This window comes from Medicago truncatula, chromosome 8 (genome assembly GCF_003473485.1).
Source record: "Medicago truncatula cultivar Jemalong A17 chromosome 8, MtrunA17r5.0-ANR, whole genome shotgun sequence".
Classification (NCBI taxonomy): domain Eukaryota; kingdom Viridiplantae; phylum Streptophyta; class Magnoliopsida; order Fabales; family Fabaceae; genus Medicago; species Medicago truncatula.
In genome coordinates, this window is record NC_053049.1 from 42,136,679 (window position 1) to 42,155,976 (window position 19,298).

The following is a 19,298-nucleotide window of genomic DNA, read 5'->3' on the forward strand; positions in this document are numbered from 1 at the left end:
ACGTCGATCCACCCGGCCATTGTTTCAAATCTACACAATTAGAAATTAAAAATAATCAATGAAAAACTCATTCAAACACTTGTAGTGAAAATTTGACATAAACCCTAAAAATTCTAAACAAACCCTAAAATTTTTATAAAATTCGAAAAAAAAATATAACTTTAAGCAATATAACTTCATTATAACATGCATTCATAATATATGTTAATAGCATTTCAGATCAATAACATAACTATATTATAAACAAATATTCAAACCCTAAAAAATTTATAAAATTCGAAAAAAATATAAATTCAAGCAATATAACTTCATTATAACATGTATTCATAATATATGTTAATAGCATTACAGATCTACAATATAACTATATTAAAAACAAAAATTCAAAATTTAATAATTAAACAACAACTAAAATTATAAACATATAAACACATATACTAACTAAAATGTATGACAATAACATAAGTGATAACTTGCTTGTGATTTAGTTGAAGAAATTTTGGATGATTTGATAGAGTCTTTTTTAGAGAGTGACTGAAAATTTGAGAGAAAGACGGTGAAGGTGATGATAGAGTGAGTGAGTGTCTGGATTATGGTTACTGAGTTAATATATCACAAATACAACGACAATTAACTGCCGCTGACTTTCAGCGGTTATTAACTGCCGACGCATTGCCTAACGACAGTTAACTGCCGCTGGAATAAAAATGTCATTTATTTGTGTCAATAGGAAATATTTCTACATGAGAGAAGCAATTTTCAATTGAGTATTCCCCTTAGAGAAAAGTTAAGTTTGGGTGGGGTGAAGAGGTAGTTGTAATAAAAAAGGGAAAGAAACACATTGAAAGGCGCGCCCGTAATCCTTCTATTCGTTACCATCATATTAAATAATGATTTTTTCTCCTTATATTCCTTCAAAGCCACGCCATCACCACATCATCGATGGGGATATACATTCAAATATTCAATGCCGTATCATCACAACCAAAACTTAATCCATAATTCCAAATAACTGCCATTACCTATTTTCCAATTACATCAATATACTATATGATTCAACATTGAACGCTTCCTTCCTCCATTCCATTCTCCTCTAATCTCACTTCAAATCCAATCAACCCCAAACTCGCACAAAATGCAAACCCTAAATTCAAAATCCAAATCCAACAACAACGAATCAAATTCCGATGCAGAAAGAAGAATCGAAAGACTCTCCCTACACCTAAACCCAATTCCTCATCTCTCATGGAATAACATAGAGATGGAAAATTGCAGTCGTGGGAAGAAATTAATCGTGGACACAAATTCCCTCTCAGGTTACATGAGAGGAAAACACAGAGAGATTCAAGAGAAAATTTTCGATTACTTCAACGCTAATCCACATCTTCAAACCCCTATTGAAATTTCCAAAGATAATCACCGAGAATTGTGTATGAATCAGCTTTTGGGTCTTGTTAGAGAAGCTGGAGTTAAACCTCTTCATTATGTTGTTAATGATCCTGCTAAGTATTTTGCTATTTTGGAAGCTGTTGGTAGTGTTGACATGTCGCTTGGAATCAAAATGGGTGTTCAATATAGGTACTTTCATGCGGGTCATGTCAAAATTGTTTCTTTGTTTTTTTTTTTTTTTTTTTTTTTTTTTTGATGAATGGTTTATTTTATGCAGTCTCTGGGGTGGTTCTGTTATTAATTTGGGAACACAGAAACACAAGGATAAGTACTATGATGGTATTGACAATTTGGACTACCCGGGTTGTTTTGCTATGACTGAGCTTCACCATGGTAATTTTCCTTGCCTATCAGCCTCATTGAATTGGTTTATTTGAGACTATCTACTAGCACGTAAATACTCGTGAAACTATCTGGTAGAACTTATATGTTTTCAGCTTATTTCAATAAGCTCTCCAAGATAGCTAATCAAAACAGTTTATAGCTTACACAAAAACAATTTGAATTTATTTTATTTTTTGTTAAATAAATAGTTTATACATAAGCACTTATAGAATAAGCGCTTATGCTATAGGCGCTTAATAAATTGTTTATCTAAATAGAGTCTAAGCTATTAACTGATGGGTGCTTTGTCTTATTATGTTGGTTGAGCAACTCCTATAGGGTTGCGTTCTTACTTCTTATATTAGGTTCATTGTTTGAGTGTTCCACCTGATGTTAGAGTTTAGAATGAGTTCTGATAGGAGCAATACGTTCTCGGCAATTCTTAGGATTGAAAAACAATTTTGTAAAGTGAAAAGTGGGTAATTGCAACATCATTGTGAAATTTGGTAGATTTCTTTAAAGTGACGCGGCATAGCATGGTCCATCTGATTGTTAGATAAAATTCATACCGGGTTCTGAGGTGCTCCTAGTGTTGCTGTTGAAAATTTTTGAGCTCTGGGATTGAGGAATTTTTTACTCCCTCCGTCCCTTAATACTTGACACAGTTGACCTTATTACGCATGTCAATGCATAACTTTGAGCTTAAATATCTTGAATAATATATTAGGAAAAATTATGAAAATTTGATATTTTGAAAATACTCATCGAGACGAATCTAACAACATCTTATATGATGTTATTTATCTTTGTATATTAGTTGAAAAATACGGTCAAAATTAAAAAAATTCCAAATGGGTCAAGTATTAAGGGACGGAGGGAGTATTTGTTTTTATCTCAATTGGGTTACTTACCCCCTTATACATTTCTAAACTGCTGCTTACTCTTTTTTTTTTTTTTTTTTTGTGCATATAAAGGTTCAAATGTGCAGGGCCTTCAAACTCTTGCCACCTTTGATCCGATCACCGATGAATTTATTATCGATACTCCAAATGATGGTGCTATCAAATGGTGGATTGGCAATGCCGCCGTGCATGGCAAGTTTGCCACAGTTTTTGCTAGGTTGAAGTTACCTAATTATGATGCAAAAGGAGTTTCTGATATGGGTGTTCATGCTTTCATTGTTCCAATAAGGGATATGAAGACTCATCAAACACTTCCTGGAATTGAGATACATGATTGTGGCCATAAAGTTGGCCTCAATGGTGTTGATAATGGAGCTCTGAGATTCCGCTCGGTGAGAATTCCTCGAGACAACCTTCTAAACCGTTTTGGAGATGTTTCCCGTGATGGGAAGTACACAAGTACGCTTCCTTCGGTTAATAAGCGGTTCGGTGCAACTCTCGGGGAACTTGTTGGTGGTAGGGTAGGCCTTGCATATTCTTCTGTAAGCGTCCTCAAGGTGTCGGCCACTATTGCCATCAGATATTCTCTACTTCGTCAGCAATTTGGACCTCGAGACCAACCCGAAGTAACGATTCTTGACTACCAGTCTCATCAACATAAGCTTATGCCAATGCTGGCTTCAACTTATGCATTTCATTTTGCCACTACAAACTTAGTGGAGAAATACGCTCAAATGAAGAAGTCTCATGATGAAGAATTAGTTGCAGATGTCCATGCTCTCTCGGCAGGTCTGAAGGCTTATGTAACATCATATACCGCAAAGTCACTCAGCATCTGTAGGGAAGCCTGTGGAGGCCATGGTTATGCTGCTGTAAATCGGTTTGGTTCCTTGAGGAATGATCATGACATTTTCCAGACATTTGAAGGAGACAACACGGTTCTTCTTCAACAGGTTATCAGCGCTAATTCTAAATTATATCAATTCTCAAAGAGACTTTAATAACCAGACTGTAGTTATCCATGATATGATGGTGATTATATAATCAACTATTAATTTATGACTGTGGTCGCTGCTGCCGCTTTACTTGCTAAACAAAAAAATCATATATTTGCCTTGTTCTATAATCTACACCTTAGTGTAGACTGTGGAGAATAATGAACAAATCATCAGGGAAACTTGAGTAAATAATAGATAAATAAAGGATAGCTGCAATTGTTTGCCCCTTTGTATCTTGCCTTTGTTACTCTCCAGATGAATCCAAAATTTTCAAAAGATTTCATGAAATGATTTAATTACTGATGCACAGACTCATTTGCATTTAACCATGTAGGATCATAGGAAAGTGTACCTTTCCTTTGTTTATGGCAGCTGTAATTTTACAACTTTTGGGTGTGCAGTGTGTGTGTTTGGTTCTTGTATTCTTGTTATTTCGAGCAGGTAAGTAATAGGTTTGAATTTTTCCTTTACAAATGAAGGTTGCAGCCGATCTTTTGAAACAATACCAGAGAAAGTTCCAAGGAGGGACTTTAGCAGTGACATGGAACTACTTGAGAGATTCCATGAATACTTATCTGTCACAGCCAAATCCAGTTACTGCTAGGTGGGAAGGCGAAGACCATCTAAGGGATCCTAAATTTCAATTGGATGCTTTCAGAGTGAGTTTTATCTTGATTCTTTGTCTTAAGATTGATATAATATGTGCTGAAACAAATAAAGCAACAACTTATTTTGATTTTAAATTTTGCAGTACCGAACGTCTAGGTTACTTCATAGTGTTGCTGTACGACTTCGAAAGCACTCGAAACCTCTTGGGGACTTTGGTGCATGGAATAGATGCTTAAATCATCTATTGACACTTGCAGAATCACATATCGAGTCAGTCATTCTTGCTAAATTCATTGAAGCTGTGCAGAGGTGCTTCCTAGTTCCTTTCTCTAACATATAATTGATTTTTATATGCACAATTTTCCCAATTTTAACACCATATTTCTGCACCAGCTGTCCTGATGCAAGTGCTCAAGCTGCTCTGAAGCTTGTCTGCGATCTTTATGCTCTTGATCGAATATGGAATGACATTGGAACCTACCGCAATGTTGATTATGTGGCTCCCAACAAAGCCAAGGTACATAAAAAATTTCTTTGAAATTAAATTATTATAATCTTTTCGGAAAAGAAAATCAATGAATACATAAATCAATTAACAGTTTCTTAGTTTTCCTGATGGCTCATAAAAACCTTTAAGTGTAAAAGAGCTAATAACTTCTATGAGGGACCACTCTAAAAAGCAGGGATAACTAGTAAAAACCAGGGTAGGTAGTGGGTATGTGAGGAACAACTATAATGGTTTTCATAAAGAGATAGATACTAATGTATGAACGACACTTTTATAAAAGCAAAAACATGAAGAAAAAAAAATAAAGAATACACTTTTTTCAACTTGCTTTCTTACCCAAAAAGAAGGAAAACATGGGTTAAGATTTATAAAAATTCCACATTCATAAGCTGTTTTTTTTTTCTCTGAACTAAACGTTTATTGATTATGAGCATCATTTGGCTAGTGAAAAACTTTGTTTTGGAAATCACTTTTTAACCTTTTGAAAACAACACCAGTTGAATCTGAGATTTAGGATGTAGACCTTGCTCTTTTTAACATTATAATCTAATTTACTGTTGAATAATGATGTTTTTCCATTTCACAGGCAATCCACAAACTGTCAGAATATCTAAGTTTCCAAGTGAGGAATATTGCAAAGGAGCTTGTTGATGCATTTGATCTTCCGGATCATGTAACAAGGGCACCTATTGCCAAGCAATCAGGAGCTTACTCTCAGTACACACAATTTGTGGGATTCCAATAAAATAAGGGACCCAAAGAAGATGAATAAGTATTTGCAGGAATTAATATGAAAATTCATTTTAGCTCATTGTTGAAATTGTAGTATAATAGTGGTTGCATCTGACCAAAGAAACCCCACACACAAAGCTCATAATCTGCGTCTATTACTATGGATTGAAATATGATGTGTTTCAGTCAGATATTTGGTGGAATATGTAAAACACTAATAGTTTCAAGATATACACCAAGTCTTTTTTTTAGGAATATATTTTCATTTTTTTAATACTCGTCCCTTTTTGAAAATGGAAGTGCTATCAGTGCTGGATTATTGGAGTGCTACTCAATCATATACTACGCCTTTGTTAAAGTTGTGAATGAGTAAAGACCCTTATATTTCCTGAACTTCTAAAATACCTATAAATTCTTGCTGCCATAATCTAATGAAGATATTCATAGTTTTCATCTGCAATAACTCATCCAATTATGAAAACTACAGTCAAAGTTTATTCATTTCTTCTATTATGATTCTTGCCTTGATGCATAAAGTAATTAAGATTTAATCAATTAATCTTCGCTATGTCAAAGCAAGTGTTTCACTGTCCCCCAGAACAAACATCAATGAAGTAACTATAGTTCTACCACAAAGTATGAAAAAAAATCTTTCCAAGTCTTTTTAACATGAACTGACCATCATTTACAGATACTCCATACCGATCTCCATCTTACAAATTTCTTTTTTCAAACAAGTACAAGTAGTCAAGTACCATATATGTTCATAGTTTTTTTTTAGGGTGTTTTTCATATACGTTTAAAATCTCCAAAACATACAGCAGCACAAAGCCTGTAGTTGAGAATTAACATTTTTCAGCTCTGATAGTTCTGCAATTGTAATATGCAGTTCGAGCCACTTCACTTTTTTGCCTGATATCTTCATACATCTTCAACGATGCTTCGGATAATTTGGTCAGTCGATCAAGAACCTTGGTTAAACTTGCATGTACACAACACAGATTCGCAGACTCGCCTCCGCTGTCTTCATTAGTTTTGATCTCGCTTTCTGGTGGTGTGCTTGCATTAGCTGAATTCTGTTTCTTAAGAAGTTCATCATTTTGCTGCTCCATCAGATTGTGAAGATCTGACAAAAAGTTTCTGATTGCATTACTAAGTTCTTCAGAGGGTAAGGCCTGGATCCCAGCACACCAATCACGGCATAGAACAAAAATAGGTGGAGCCAGAGCTCGACGAGGGGAGAACGGTCTTCTGCTCCTGGTACGTTCCCTTGGTAAAAGTATACAGTGTTGCAGCCAACCATTGAGAGCTTCCACATATGAGGTGTGGCTGTTAATCCAGTTTGCAAAACTCAGACCAAATAACTCGATTTCTTCTAGCAGCCGAGTCATTATTTCTCTGCGTGCATCTCCTGGCAAGGTTCCTGTTGTGTTTCTAGAATGATATGCCAAGGAAATGGTGATGTATTGCGCATGATGACACTCAAGCATAGCCTTCCACATCCTGACCAATCTGCACCAGCCATAAATCAAATAGTAGTTATAGATTTAACACTCGATGGACAAGGAATATAGTTGTTTAAAGATAGCATATAGATAGTAAAGCTTCGAGGTGATATAAATATAATATCAAGAACTCTTTGCATACCCCTCTGTTAATTCCAGAAGTTGCGGATACAACTCTTCGTCCCTCATTTTTTCAATTCTTTTAGATATTGAATCAACAGAATAAATAGCCACTCTTATTCGCGAGTGCAGATCCTTCACAACTGCCCTGGTCTTGTCGATCACTTGAGTGCCTTGGTCTTTTGCAAATTGATGTCTAAGCTGGTGACATTTTCGATCATAGACCTTCCTGATGGATTCACTAGCCTGCATATATAGCCCAATAGGTGTCACAGAATGACTGACTATTGAAAACATGAAAATTGGAAATGCAATACATTTACAAGCAAATATACACACTGATAATCAGATAATTATCCTGTGTCCTTGAAAGGAATAAAAACATTCAGAGGGAAGGGGATAATGCATATTATAAGTTATAACTACATATTCATGTAAATTGGATTATTCAGATTCAGATTCAGATATCATACAATGTCAGCTTTATCCGGTTAGAAATGCTTTCAACTGAACCCCTTTTTTATGATATTTGTAATACCTTTACTTCATCATAGAGTTTTCGCTCCCATGCATACAATCTGTCAAGGGTGGACGAATGGCTTCCAGCAATCATGCAGAACTCTTCAACAAAGTTACTTCCACTATCATCAATATCTTCCCTTGATTTCGAAGCCAAAGGGATCCTGGACGAGGATGATCGAAAAGATGCCGTCCTTTTCCAACTAATAATTTTTTGTACAGGTTCTATACATAAAAGGGTGTCAAAATTAGTCGTATTAATATTTCAAGTCAAAGCTATAGCAGACATAATAGAGTAAGTGTAGCTAATAGATTAGCTGGCCAAACAAGGCTCTAGACTGGAACTAATTGCAACCAATTGTGCTGAGTCAGCACAGTTCTGGTTCAGCTCAGATTGGGTAAGAATGCCCATCTGTTCTCAGCTTGCAACTAACTAGTTCATTCTAACAAACTCAATCAGAATATTCAACATGAATTTTCTCTCATTCTCTCAGTTTCTTTCTCAATTTTCTTTCCATTTCTAGTTTCTATCAAGATAAATGAAATAGTTAAAAGCTTAGAATAAAAACTTAGCAAAATATAATTTGAGAAGAACATATTGTAATGTAAACCTCTGTGTTTCAAAACTTGTTGCAAGGTAAAACCTCATGTCAACATACTTAACTTTACTCTATAGCTAACCATTTTTTCTGTATTAGCCCTGTGGCCTGTGCCTGTTCTATTGCTAGGCATTGACTGGGCTAAAAGCTGCTATATATGTTTGATAAGCATTTGCCGCTATATGTTTGATGTGTGCTATGTTTAGATCTGTGTTTGCCTTTGATTTATCGTGTCCCAATGTCTTTTTGTCGTGCTTTTACCGAAGCTACAAATTGTAGCGTTAAACTGAACGTACGTTCAACACTGCCTCACCGCACATATGTACATTTGCCAATTTTGTACAAAAATGGAGCCTTTTTCTTCTGAATCCAACTCAAATCCCAAAAACTAATAGACATCCAAATAACTTCATGTTGTTGCATACACTAATTACTATCCAAATGGAAAATATTCATGTTTTTTTGACCAAACTAAACGTTCAGCTAAGTGGGAAAGAATTTGACATTTGTTATATATATCAGCAGCAACAGCTTCAATTTTGTTCTTGTGTCTTTTTAATGAGGTTTGTCTTATTTTTCCAGAAATGGCAAACCCAAAAAATCATATATGTAATGTTTAAGGCTAAACCCATCATTCAGCTGCTAAAGATTTAACTATCAGTGTCTGTATACAGAGATAGGTTAAAACTTACCCTGAAAAACGGGTGAAGTCTTTCTGCGGCAACAAACGGGCTGGATGGCCGTGATCAAAGCCAATTTAGACGACTTCCCTATCAGAAGTCTGAAGAAGATTAGTAATTAGATTTAGCAGAAAACAATAAGAGACTAATTGATTAACCAATTGCATTTTATACACAAAATTCATCTGAAATTCAGTATCTAAATTTCATAACAAGCAATTACCTTTAGCATCAGAAAATCCAACCTTGATTTTGTTTGCCTCTAACAGCCTTGAAACATCTCTACCAGATTCCGAAGCTCGAATGAACCGATGCTCTATATCCTTTATGCTCGAAAGAAAATCTTTAGCTCTGTGAGTGATGAACTCTGAAGGATCCTCTCTTTCTGTACACACATTTTTCTCAACCATGTTCTTCTCCTCCTTCTTTGAACTTGATTTTCCAACATCACCCTTTTCAACCACATCAAGATTTATGTCACCGCCAACAGTACCACCTGGTGCCTCCAACTGTCTCACTTTTCCATCATCCAATTGTTTGCAACCTTCAACTCCACTTGAAACAACTGAAGGATCATCTGAACCAGTTTGTAACCATTGATCCCTGCAATCTTTGAACTCACTACCATGCACTACAAACCTAAAACTCTCACTATCCTCTCCAGGGTCAAAGAAATCCCAAGATGCACCTAAATCAGGTGGAGGTGGAGGTGGAGGTGGAGGAGAAAACAAATTGGATTCATCATCAACATGCTTGTTACCAAAAGCATCAAGTGTAACAGTAACACAACCATTACCACTTGATCTCATGTAACTAACAGTAGAAACAGGTGTTGAAAAAGGACTTTCATTATGCAAAGGTGAATCTGAAACCTCATTCTCAGCAACATTATTTAAAGGTGATGAAGGAGAAGGGTAACTAGTTTGAGATGGGGTTTTATCAGAAATAGACAAAGAAGATTCTACAAGTACTTCAGCTTCAGCATATCTTCTTAAACCTATACCAACATTTCTAAGAGATTGAATATAAGAAACATGTGAAGCAGCTAAATCATATCTAGAATCAATAGCCACCTCAATGAAACTCTTTCTTTCCTTACATAAACACAATGCTTCATTCTTATCAGCTTTTGAACTTGAAGCACCCATTTTCAAACTACACTCATTCACCAGACAGAGAAAAAGAAAAGAAAAAAGAGTAACCAAGGTGCATGTTTGAAAGTGAAAGCGGTTAGTGAGAAAAAGGTTGAGATGAAAGAGACAGGACCCTAGGAAAGTACAAAGGAAGAAAATGGTAGGTAAGAGTAATCAAATCTAAGGTGTTAAGAGGAACCTGAAACTGTATCAGTGTGGTTATTGTTTTTGGGCATAGACATAGACTTGTTGGGTTTGCAGTTGCAGAGAGGGTATGAGTGTTTTTAGCAGAGAAAAAGTAGAGAAAGAAACAAAAAAAAACGTGAACGGCTAAAGAGTAATAAAACATAAACAATTGTAACAGTTATTGCTTACTTGAACCTCGTTTTATGTGTCTGACTTCTTGGTTTTTTACATTTTTCATTCCCCTCACTATTGAATAAATACTTTTTTTTTTTTTTTTTTTTTTTTATAATGAATAAATACATTTTGTTATTGATATTACTCAAATTGTTTAATACTCCCTCCGTCCTAAATTGTATGTCGTTTTGGAAAAAAAATTTGTCCTAAATTATATGTCGCTTTACAATACCAATGAAATATTAATGTTATTTTTCCTATTATATCCTTAACTATTAATTACTCTATTTTCTTTCAATTATTTCATTTATCTTTCCCATATCATTTATTAAGGATAATTTTGTAAAACAACTCATAATTTCTCTTCCCCACACAATATTAATTACATTTCTTAATACATGTGAAATGACCAAAACGTCATACAATTTGGGACGGAGGGAGTATTAATTTTTTACCATTAATAGAATAAAATTAATATTTAACACAGTCCTCTAAAGGTACAAGTTAACATGACCCTTTTAATTTTATTAAAAAAAGAATGAGTGAGTAGTAAATCAATTGATTATTTAAAAATACAAAAAGTTAAATTAAATGAAAAGTATGTTTTGTGATAATAGTCTTAATTAAGGCATGATCTTACCTTGGTGGGATCAAATTCACTTAAATTTTCTTTTATATAAGATTATTAAATAGAAAATAAATAATTGTAGAAAGAGAAACGCTAACTTGTACATTTGACACACAAGTTCATAAACTAACATATAATTAAGTAAAAAAATCATGAAAAAGATAAAATATAATCAAATTTGCATGAGGTAAGCTATAAGTTATTTTATAAAATTATTTTTCATTGATAGTATGAAAGAGATAAAATAAATGAATTAGGAGAAGATAAAATAAAAATAATTATGAGTATGGTTGAAAGAGAAACATTAGTATTTGGTTAATATTGTAATACAAATTATAATTTGAGACAATTTTTCATTACAAAGCAACTTGGTATAATTTAAAATCGAGTGTATAATATTTACTTATATTTCATCTGAAGAAGGTACTTATCTTAACCGTTTAATCTTTAACTTAACTATTTTTTCATAAAAAAAAAAGCACATCATCTCATTTCACCTTAAAAATCAACTATAAAAGTAAATTCTTATATAATTTTTTTTGACAAGCAAAAATAAATTATTCAATGCCTAAACACGACAAAGGGCTCGTCTACCACAAATGATCACCAAATACAAAGGTGGCTTCTTTAGCCTTAAGCCACCACAATGAAAAATATTTAACTTTGTCTAGCAACTGAAAGATATTGCCCTCTTTGTTATTGAATAACATGTTATTACGTTCATTCCATAAAATCCAAACCGCAAAAAGTCAAATAAGGTGGAGGAAGGACTGTCGCGATTTGAGACCACCTATTGAAAAAATAAACTGAATAAAGTGATTTGAAATATTTTGATGGTCAGCCTCATCGAAACCAATCCACAACCGCAATAAAGGCCAAAAAGATGCAGTGAAGGAGCGAGATAAAAACAAATGTCGAGCGTCCTCCACCTGGCCACAACCAAACACACACTGCCGCGCCTCAAGGAGTAAAGTACCTCGATTCACCAAATTTGATTTTGTAGGAAGACGGTCGCGAAGCAGACGCCAATCAAAAACATAGACCTTTAACGGTACCTATTTATGCCATATCAGATCCAAATCACGTCGAACCTGAGCACTCTCCTGAGATGTCCACATATCATAAGCACCCCGAGCGAGAGCAACCACCTGATAGATCTGGAAGCCACTGCCACACATCGAAGGAATAAAGATGCAAAGAAACATCATGTCGTAACAATCTACACTCCGCTGAAAGCTCCTCCTCCCACACACCCACAGGTTTACGCCACCTCCACACCTCCCCCTCTTCCTCCAAACCTTGTAAAAACATAGACTTAACTGAAACTGATTTGTCTCAGCTAAGTCAAATAAGCGCCTAAAGCGCACTCGGAAAGGGACATCACCACACCACCGATCATGCCAAAATAAGGTATCAACTCCGTCCCCCACCCGCCGCGTCACACACCCATCAAACCACCCCTCGTCGCTCCCACCAACACCACCCCGAATTCTAACTATCTCCCTCCATCACGAAGAACAACTTCGGCCCCCATCCTCCAACCTCCCATCCTCCACACCATACCTAGCAACCAATGCTCTATACCACAACCCCCACCACCGTAAATTTCTACAGACTAAAAAACAAGGGTTCAACAATATTTTTTTTACCAATTAAAAAAAATCAAAATTATTGACCAAAAAAAAATTACATAAAAAACACTAAACTAGAATTTTATTTTTTTGGTAGTTTGATTTAATGAGTGCTAGAATTTTTTTTTAATCAAAAACAAACAAAAATTTATGGAGCTGTTATCTCTCTCAGAATTTCAGAGGAATTTGGACTTCTTTTTCACATACTTTTCTCCACACTTTTCTCAAACTCAAGCGTTTGAATTAAAATCCAATTTTGGTTGGAACTGTGTATAATCAAATTTTATAAGTCATTTTTACATTTTGCACATATATTAAAAAAATGTAGTTAATTTTATATTAGAATGAGAAATTATGAGTGATTTTACAAAATTATCTCTTATTAATGATATGAGAAAAATATATTAAAAGAATAGAAAGAAGAGACTAATAAATGGTAAATGGTATGATAAGGAAAAAATCAAATAGTTTTACAAATCAAACACTGGACAACTAGAGTTGTTCTGTCCTGTCCTTCATTTTTTAGCAAATCAAACGCACCCTAATAATTTATATGGAAAATGTTAATGAGTGTCCTTGGTTGGGATACTGATTAAGGACTTTAAATGATAACTTTATATGAAAGTTTGTGTAATAAAGTGCATTAAAAATTAAAATTTTTGACATTTATAAAGAAAAATTACTTAATTTAGAATGCTTAAAGAGTACCCCAGGACACTCGTTAATAAGACCTATAATGTATCGATATTGTAAACGACTTATAATAAAACACAAACATTTTATCCAAAATGACTCATAATAAAATACGGAGGGAGTAGCTCTCAAATAAACTGTTATTTTATTAACTTATCAATACAATTTCAAATCAAAGATTCAATTGTTAAGTTATTAAGTTAATGATACGTTAAGGTCTTAATCTAAACGATTTTTTATTATGTGCAAATTTGCACATGTTAAGTAATTTAAATGGTAACTTTGTCTTGGAATTTGTGTATTTTATCTTAAATATACATTTTTTTAATAAATAATTGGTGTTTGTGAATGAAAAGTTACTATTTTTAGTTACTTTAGCATGTATATTGCATATGTTAGACAAACCCTAATCTAAATAATGATATGTTATATATATAAAAAAATCAATGAAATATGAAGCATGTATTTTTTTATAAACAAGTACAAACTAAAACTTGTAGTCGAAAATTTAGAGGGGATCAAAGTTCGAAGAAATTTTTTAAAAGGATTAAAAAAAGAAAGTTGATATATTTAGAGGGACTAAATCATATTTAACCCATAAAATTATAAGAAATTATTCTCCAACTTAATTGTTTCACAAAGATACACTCATCACATATGTTATAAGATGTTTGACTTAGTGGTAAGAACGTAGTCTTGTAACATCAGTGAGCAAATTTCAAATCTTCTCAAAGACGGATGGGAAATGGGCATTAGTGCCACTTACTGATAAAGATACAGTCACATACGTGATTAATGCATTCCCGAGTTAAAGGAGGAAGGCATATATATCTTGGACATTCAGACTTAGTCTTACAGGAAACTGATCCTACAACATCAAATAACAACAAAATAAATATTAGTGAAAGGTAATGAAATATTGTGTAGAAGATAAATTAGAAATCGGAAATGATGTAAAAAATTACTTACCCCGATTGACTACAAAAAAATATAAAGATAAAGATAAAGAAATATGATCCAAGCATAAAAAGAACTCGTGATTAGAGCCATAATTATCCTCATTTTTTAAATGTAATAAGTAGAAAATCGTTTGATCACTTTAGATAAAAAAAATCAAGTTTTGTTAGCTTCAATTAAATTTCTTTTTTAAAAAGTAATTTTTTCTACATAAATTTATAAATTATTTCTATTTTTGAATTCTTAACACGACCCTTACAAATTATCTTGGAAATGTTAGCAAGACACTTAAATATATATATTTACTAATTTACACCTTATGATAGAAAATTGAACCAACCCTTAAATATATATATTTACTAATTTACACCTTAGTGTAAACTTACACCTCAGGTGCAAGTTTTCATAATAACTATAATATTTACAGCATTTTTTAGACCTAAAGAACAAATAGTATCATCGGAAACATGATTATCAAGCTTGATCATTGGCATTATATCTCCTTTCTTGCACAAATGAGATTTAAAACTAGATGATAGATAAATCAACTTCATATGATGATAGAAAGTAGAACCAACAATCTTTTGAATCTCAACCTATCTATTTCATGTTCATGGGCCACTCTTGATGATGATATGATAGAGAAAATTTATGGAAGAACCCTTTTTCACATTGGTTAGTAGCTTTCATAAAATTAGAAATATTTACACCATTTCATGGATGGTTGCGTCCTTTCAAAGGAGTCATCATAATTTAATTATATTTATTTAATTATTTTACATATGTTAGCTATGCTATTTTTTAAGGGACATCATACCCATGCTACGAAAATGTTTTTTTAATAGAAAAAATAAATTCTAAAGTGTTACTATGGGAGTAGGGGTGTTCATGGGTTGGATCAACCCAAAAAAATCCGTTTAAACCCATCCAAAAAACCAAAAGAAATGGGTTGGGTTGGGTAATTGGGTGGATATGGTTTCTAAAAATAGAAAACCCATAAAAATAAATGGGTCTTGCAACACCCCGTTTTTCCCAACATTTAAATAATATAAAATAAATCAGAGTTCATCACAACAGGATGTCACATTTCGTTCTTCAAAATATTATTAAATGTAAATAGAGTTAAAATCCACTCTTAATTTAAAGCAACTTCTTCCAGTAATTCCAAATAATGTCCAAGCGGAAAATATTAAATGTTTAAACAATATTTGGCACTAAGGCCTCAACATCAACAACATAAACGAAATCCACCTAAAAGTGGTCCAACATCAAGTTATAGAATATATGTAACAAAGGAAAACAAAAACACATAGCATCCCCATCCCATTACGTATCAAAACATGACTCCTATGACGACACGGGGAATGAACTCACATCAGCGGTTACTCCTGGTTATCTGCAGGTTACCCACGTAGATGCAACATTCAATCAGAAGTGGTGAGATTTCACATTCAATAATAATAAGCAATAATTCATGTAAAAGAATTTAACAACATAAACAACAACAATTTATCATCATCAATGCTTCACATAATTCCAACTACAAATAATCAATTTTGATTGGATGATATAAAATAAATGTGTCATAATCCATTTTGATTGGATGATAAGAAAATATTAAATGAGATGGAGAATATAAGCTTGCCACATGTACTTTAAAAAAAAAAATAGCGCAAATATATATAATAAAGATTAGCGGTTCCCTCAATACACTTTGACAATTTTTTTTTTAGGGAACATTTTGACAATTAAAAAAATAAATAAAAAGAGATTATATATATGACCAATTTCATTTGAATTGTTTTTCTTTTTCTTTTTTGGTAGTTGATTTATTTATCTTGGTCCTTTAAATTAAAACAAACAGTGTAAGGTATTGTATCCACTATAGTTTTATCGTGCATAATATGAATTTTATGTACTATTATTAAAAACTACATGGCTCGTCGAACACTATATGTGGATCGTCACCCATTTCGTGAGAGGATGAGTATGTCAACATATGATTCATCTCACCCTTCTGAAATTGGTCAAAATAGTTGCGTATTATGTTGTCAAGATTTTGCAAACACACAAACAACATTAGTCCTATATTTCATGTTTAACAACATATAAGTGAGAGAACTCATACATATAATATCGTACTGTTTTAGATGAAGATTCGGTAATTCAAACTCACTTGTATAATCCTGTTTTCTCTACAATGGATTTAACAACAAAGATACATGAACACTCCAAATTTTCAGAAACATTTTCTTAGATTTAATGGCTCTATTGGACTGCAACCAAGAACTGATCTAAATACCTCCATATTCTCCAAATGTGAGAGATATGTATATAGTATGTTATACGGTATATCTATCATTTGATTTTTGATAAATTTTTCTCTCTTTTCAAATCACATCTACAATTATACGTGATATGTCTTTATACGGTGTCGAATGCGGTTGTCAATGTTATATACCGTCACAATTTCACAAGTCATAACCACACGTTGGTGATTACATCATTTGCAAACATATGCATACATGTCTCCAAAGGTAGGATTAATATATTTGGTCAAAGAAAACAACTCCAATTGAATTGGACACTCCACCTAGCTCATGCAAATGTATGCATGTAAATTTCCCCTCCAAGCTCATGCATGACTGGACTTGGGATTCTTTGCAACAGATTTTATGGTGCACTCGACTAGCTTATGATTCATTTTGTGCATGCCTCATCATCATCATCATCATCATCGTCATCGTCATCACTTCACTCATATATACACATATATTGCATATTACATATATTACATTACATTCAATATATATCCAATCCATATATACAGAGAGAGACACGTGGTAGCATTTCCTCATGCATTCCACCGTACATATTGCAACACTTACCAGCTTTGGTAATGCATACCTTGTCCTCATTGATCCTCCTCACGTATACTTCATTAATTGCATGAATTTCATAAGCTTAATTTCGTTCCTGATTTATAGGAACATATTGATCATACCCTTTAACCACCGCCATTCCAGTACCTTCATACACCTATATATATATATATATATATATATATATATATAGGTACATTTACATATTTCAATAATTAACATCTCATTGCATTGTATCTATATTATTTTACTTTTGCAGAAGCAAAGAAAGAAGAATTCACAGAAATTTATCATGGTAGAGATAACCGAAGAAATCGAGTCCTTTGATCAACAAAAAGAAGAAGAAATCGATTATGACGAGCTGAAGAAGCGCATGTGGAAGGACCGAATCCTACTACAGAAGCTCAAGGGAAAAGGTAAAAAAGATGATCAACAAAACCAACAAGCAAAAGATGAGGCATCAAGAAGGAAAAAGATGTCAAGAGCACAAGATTCAATTCTCAAATACATGATGAAGATTATGACAATATGCAAAGCTCAAGGTTTTGTCTATGGTATTGTTCCAGAGAAAGGAAAACCAGTAACAGGTTCTTCAGAAAGCTTGCGTGAATGGTGGAAAGAACAAGTTAAATTCAGTCAAAATGCACCAGCTGCAGTTTCCAAATACTTACCATCATCACTCTTAGAAAATCAACAAGAGTTAGAATTATTAGATCCCATTTCATCATATATGCATTTACTTTATGACTTGCAAGATACTACTTTAGGTTCTCTTCTTTCAGCTCTAATGCAACACTGTGTACCACCACAAAGAAGATTCCCTCTTGAAATAGGTTTGGCTCCTCCATGGTGGCCTAATGGAACAGAACAGTGGTGGGGTCAACAAGGTGGTTTGTCAGAACAACATGGCCCACCACCTTATAAAAAACCTCATGATTTGAAAAAGGCTTGGAAAGTTTCTGTGTTGGCTGCAATCATCAAACACTTGTCTCCTGATGTTGATAAAGTGAGAAGGTTAGTGACTCAATCAAAGACTTTGCAACATAAGATGACAGCTAAAGATAGTGCAACTTGGTCCAAAGTAATGAACCAAGAACAAGCTTTGCTTCATCTTACTGAAAAGTGCCTCAAGATATCAGAAGAAGGTGAAAGCTCTAGTAGTACTAAACATGATTTGAATCGCTTGGAAAAATGTGGTAGCACTGAGAAGAGAAAGGGTGAGTTTGATTTAGATGCTGATTTTGATTTTGATAAGGTACTATACTCATGTCAATATGCTGAGTGTCCACAAAGTGATTTGTGCATGGGATTTTCAGACAAAAGTTCAAGGGTGAACCATGAATCACACTGTTCTTACAGAACAGAACAAGGACATGTTCCCTTCCATGATTTTCTGTCAGATGATTGGTTGAATATGGATATAGCAGGGGATGATGTTAATGAGTCGGGAGAGATTGTGGATATGACATTAGAAGATTATGGTAACTTTTGGCTAAACAGCATGCAAGATCTTGAATTGCACATGGGAGTGGACTTGGAAAGAGATAACATGGACTTGAATCAAAATCCAGCGCAAGAGACCACATTAAGTGATGAAGCAACCTCAGTTTGGGACTTGCCATACGATTAAGTTCTTTTGCTTACCTCACTGATGAACTCGGATCTTTACGGCCATCCAGTCCACTAAGATTTGGCTGGACGGCTACAGATAATCTGAGCTCTGAAGTGCATACCAATTTGTTTTCTTTCCACCATTTAATTAGATAGAAAATAAAGGTCTAAATAAGTAGGGGACCGTCTCCTGATATGTATGTAACTCGCTTGAGGTTTAGCATGTTCGTATTATCTCGGATCCTCTGCGGTCATCTAGTCCAGTAAGATACGGTTGGACTGCCGCAAATGATCCAAGCTCAAGGCTGCATGTCGATTTTCTTACTTTCCACTATTTAAATAGATAGAAAATAATGATATAAATAAGTAGGGTCTGTCTCCTTATACGTAACACACGCTGCTACCTTCCGCTTATACAAATTAATATCAAGTTTCTTTTTCTCTTGATTTCATGTTTG

At 33.8% G+C, this 19,298-nt stretch overlaps 3 protein-coding genes across 3 annotated transcripts; 2 read left to right on the top strand and 1 right to left on the bottom strand.

Annotated features, from left to right (window-relative positions):
* Positions 1-925: 925 nt before the first annotated feature.
* Positions 926-5,796, top strand: LOC25501936 (acyl-coenzyme A oxidase 2, peroxisomal). Its single transcript, XM_013591381.3, has 7 exons — positions 926-1,578; positions 1,667-1,782; positions 2,748-3,628; positions 4,153-4,332; positions 4,425-4,591; positions 4,676-4,799; positions 5,377-5,796. Exons 1-7 carry the CDS (start codon positions 1,136-1,138, stop codon positions 5,533-5,535), a joined length of 2,070 nt encoding a protein of 689 aa, XP_013446835.1. The 5' UTR covers positions 926-1,135; the 3' UTR covers positions 5,536-5,796.
* A 336-nt stretch (positions 5,797-6,132) lies between these two features.
* Positions 6,133-10,419, bottom strand: LOC11428903 (protein ALTERED PHOSPHATE STARVATION RESPONSE 1). The gene is made up of 5 exons (XM_003630002.4): positions 9,169-10,419; positions 8,958-9,035; positions 7,686-7,891; positions 7,170-7,393; positions 6,133-7,034 (listed from the first exon to the last, which is right to left on the bottom strand). The coding sequence occupies exons 1-5, from the start codon at positions 10,091-10,093 to the stop codon at positions 6,368-6,370; spliced, it is 2,100 nt and encodes a 699-aa protein (XP_003630050.1). The 5' UTR covers positions 10,094-10,419; the 3' UTR covers positions 6,133-6,367.
* A 7,026-nt stretch (positions 10,420-17,445) lies between these two features.
* Positions 17,446-19,287, top strand: LOC11426056 (putative ETHYLENE INSENSITIVE 3-like 4 protein). Its single transcript, XM_003630017.4, has one exon. The coding sequence runs from the start codon at positions 17,522-17,524 to the stop codon at positions 18,857-18,859; it is 1,338 nt and encodes a 445-aa protein (XP_003630065.2). The 5' UTR covers positions 17,446-17,521; the 3' UTR covers positions 18,860-19,287.
* The last annotated feature ends 11 nt before the right edge of the window (positions 19,288-19,298 follow it).

Excerpts from the sequence above, each read along its gene's own strand:
- LOC11428903 (XM_003630002.4), bottom strand. The coding sequence starts at position 10,093 with ATGGGTGCTTCAAGTTCAAAAGCTGATAAGAATGAAGCATTGTGTTTA. Across the intron at positions 7,394-7,685 it reads AACTCTATGATGAAGTAAAG|GCTAGTGAATCCATCAGGAA; the intron begins GTATTACAAATA and ends CTATATATGCAG. Across the intron at positions 7,035-7,169 it reads CTTCTGGAATTAACAGAGGG|ATTGGTCAGGATGTGGAAGG; the intron begins GTATGCAAAGAG and ends TGGCTGGTGCAG.
- LOC25501936 (XM_013591381.3), top strand. The coding sequence starts at position 1,136 with ATGCAAACCCTAAATTCAAAATCCAAATCCAACAACAACGAATCAAAT. Across the intron at positions 3,629-4,152 it reads ACACGGTTCTTCTTCAACAG|GTTGCAGCCGATCTTTTGAA; the intron begins GTTATCAGCGCT and ends TTACAAATGAAG. Across the intron at positions 4,333-4,424 it reads TTCAATTGGATGCTTTCAGA|TACCGAACGTCTAGGTTACT; the intron begins GTGAGTTTTATC and ends TAAATTTTGCAG.
- LOC11426056 (XM_003630017.4), top strand. The coding sequence starts at position 17,522 with ATGGTAGAGATAACCGAAGAAATCGAGTCCTTTGATCAACAAAAAGAA.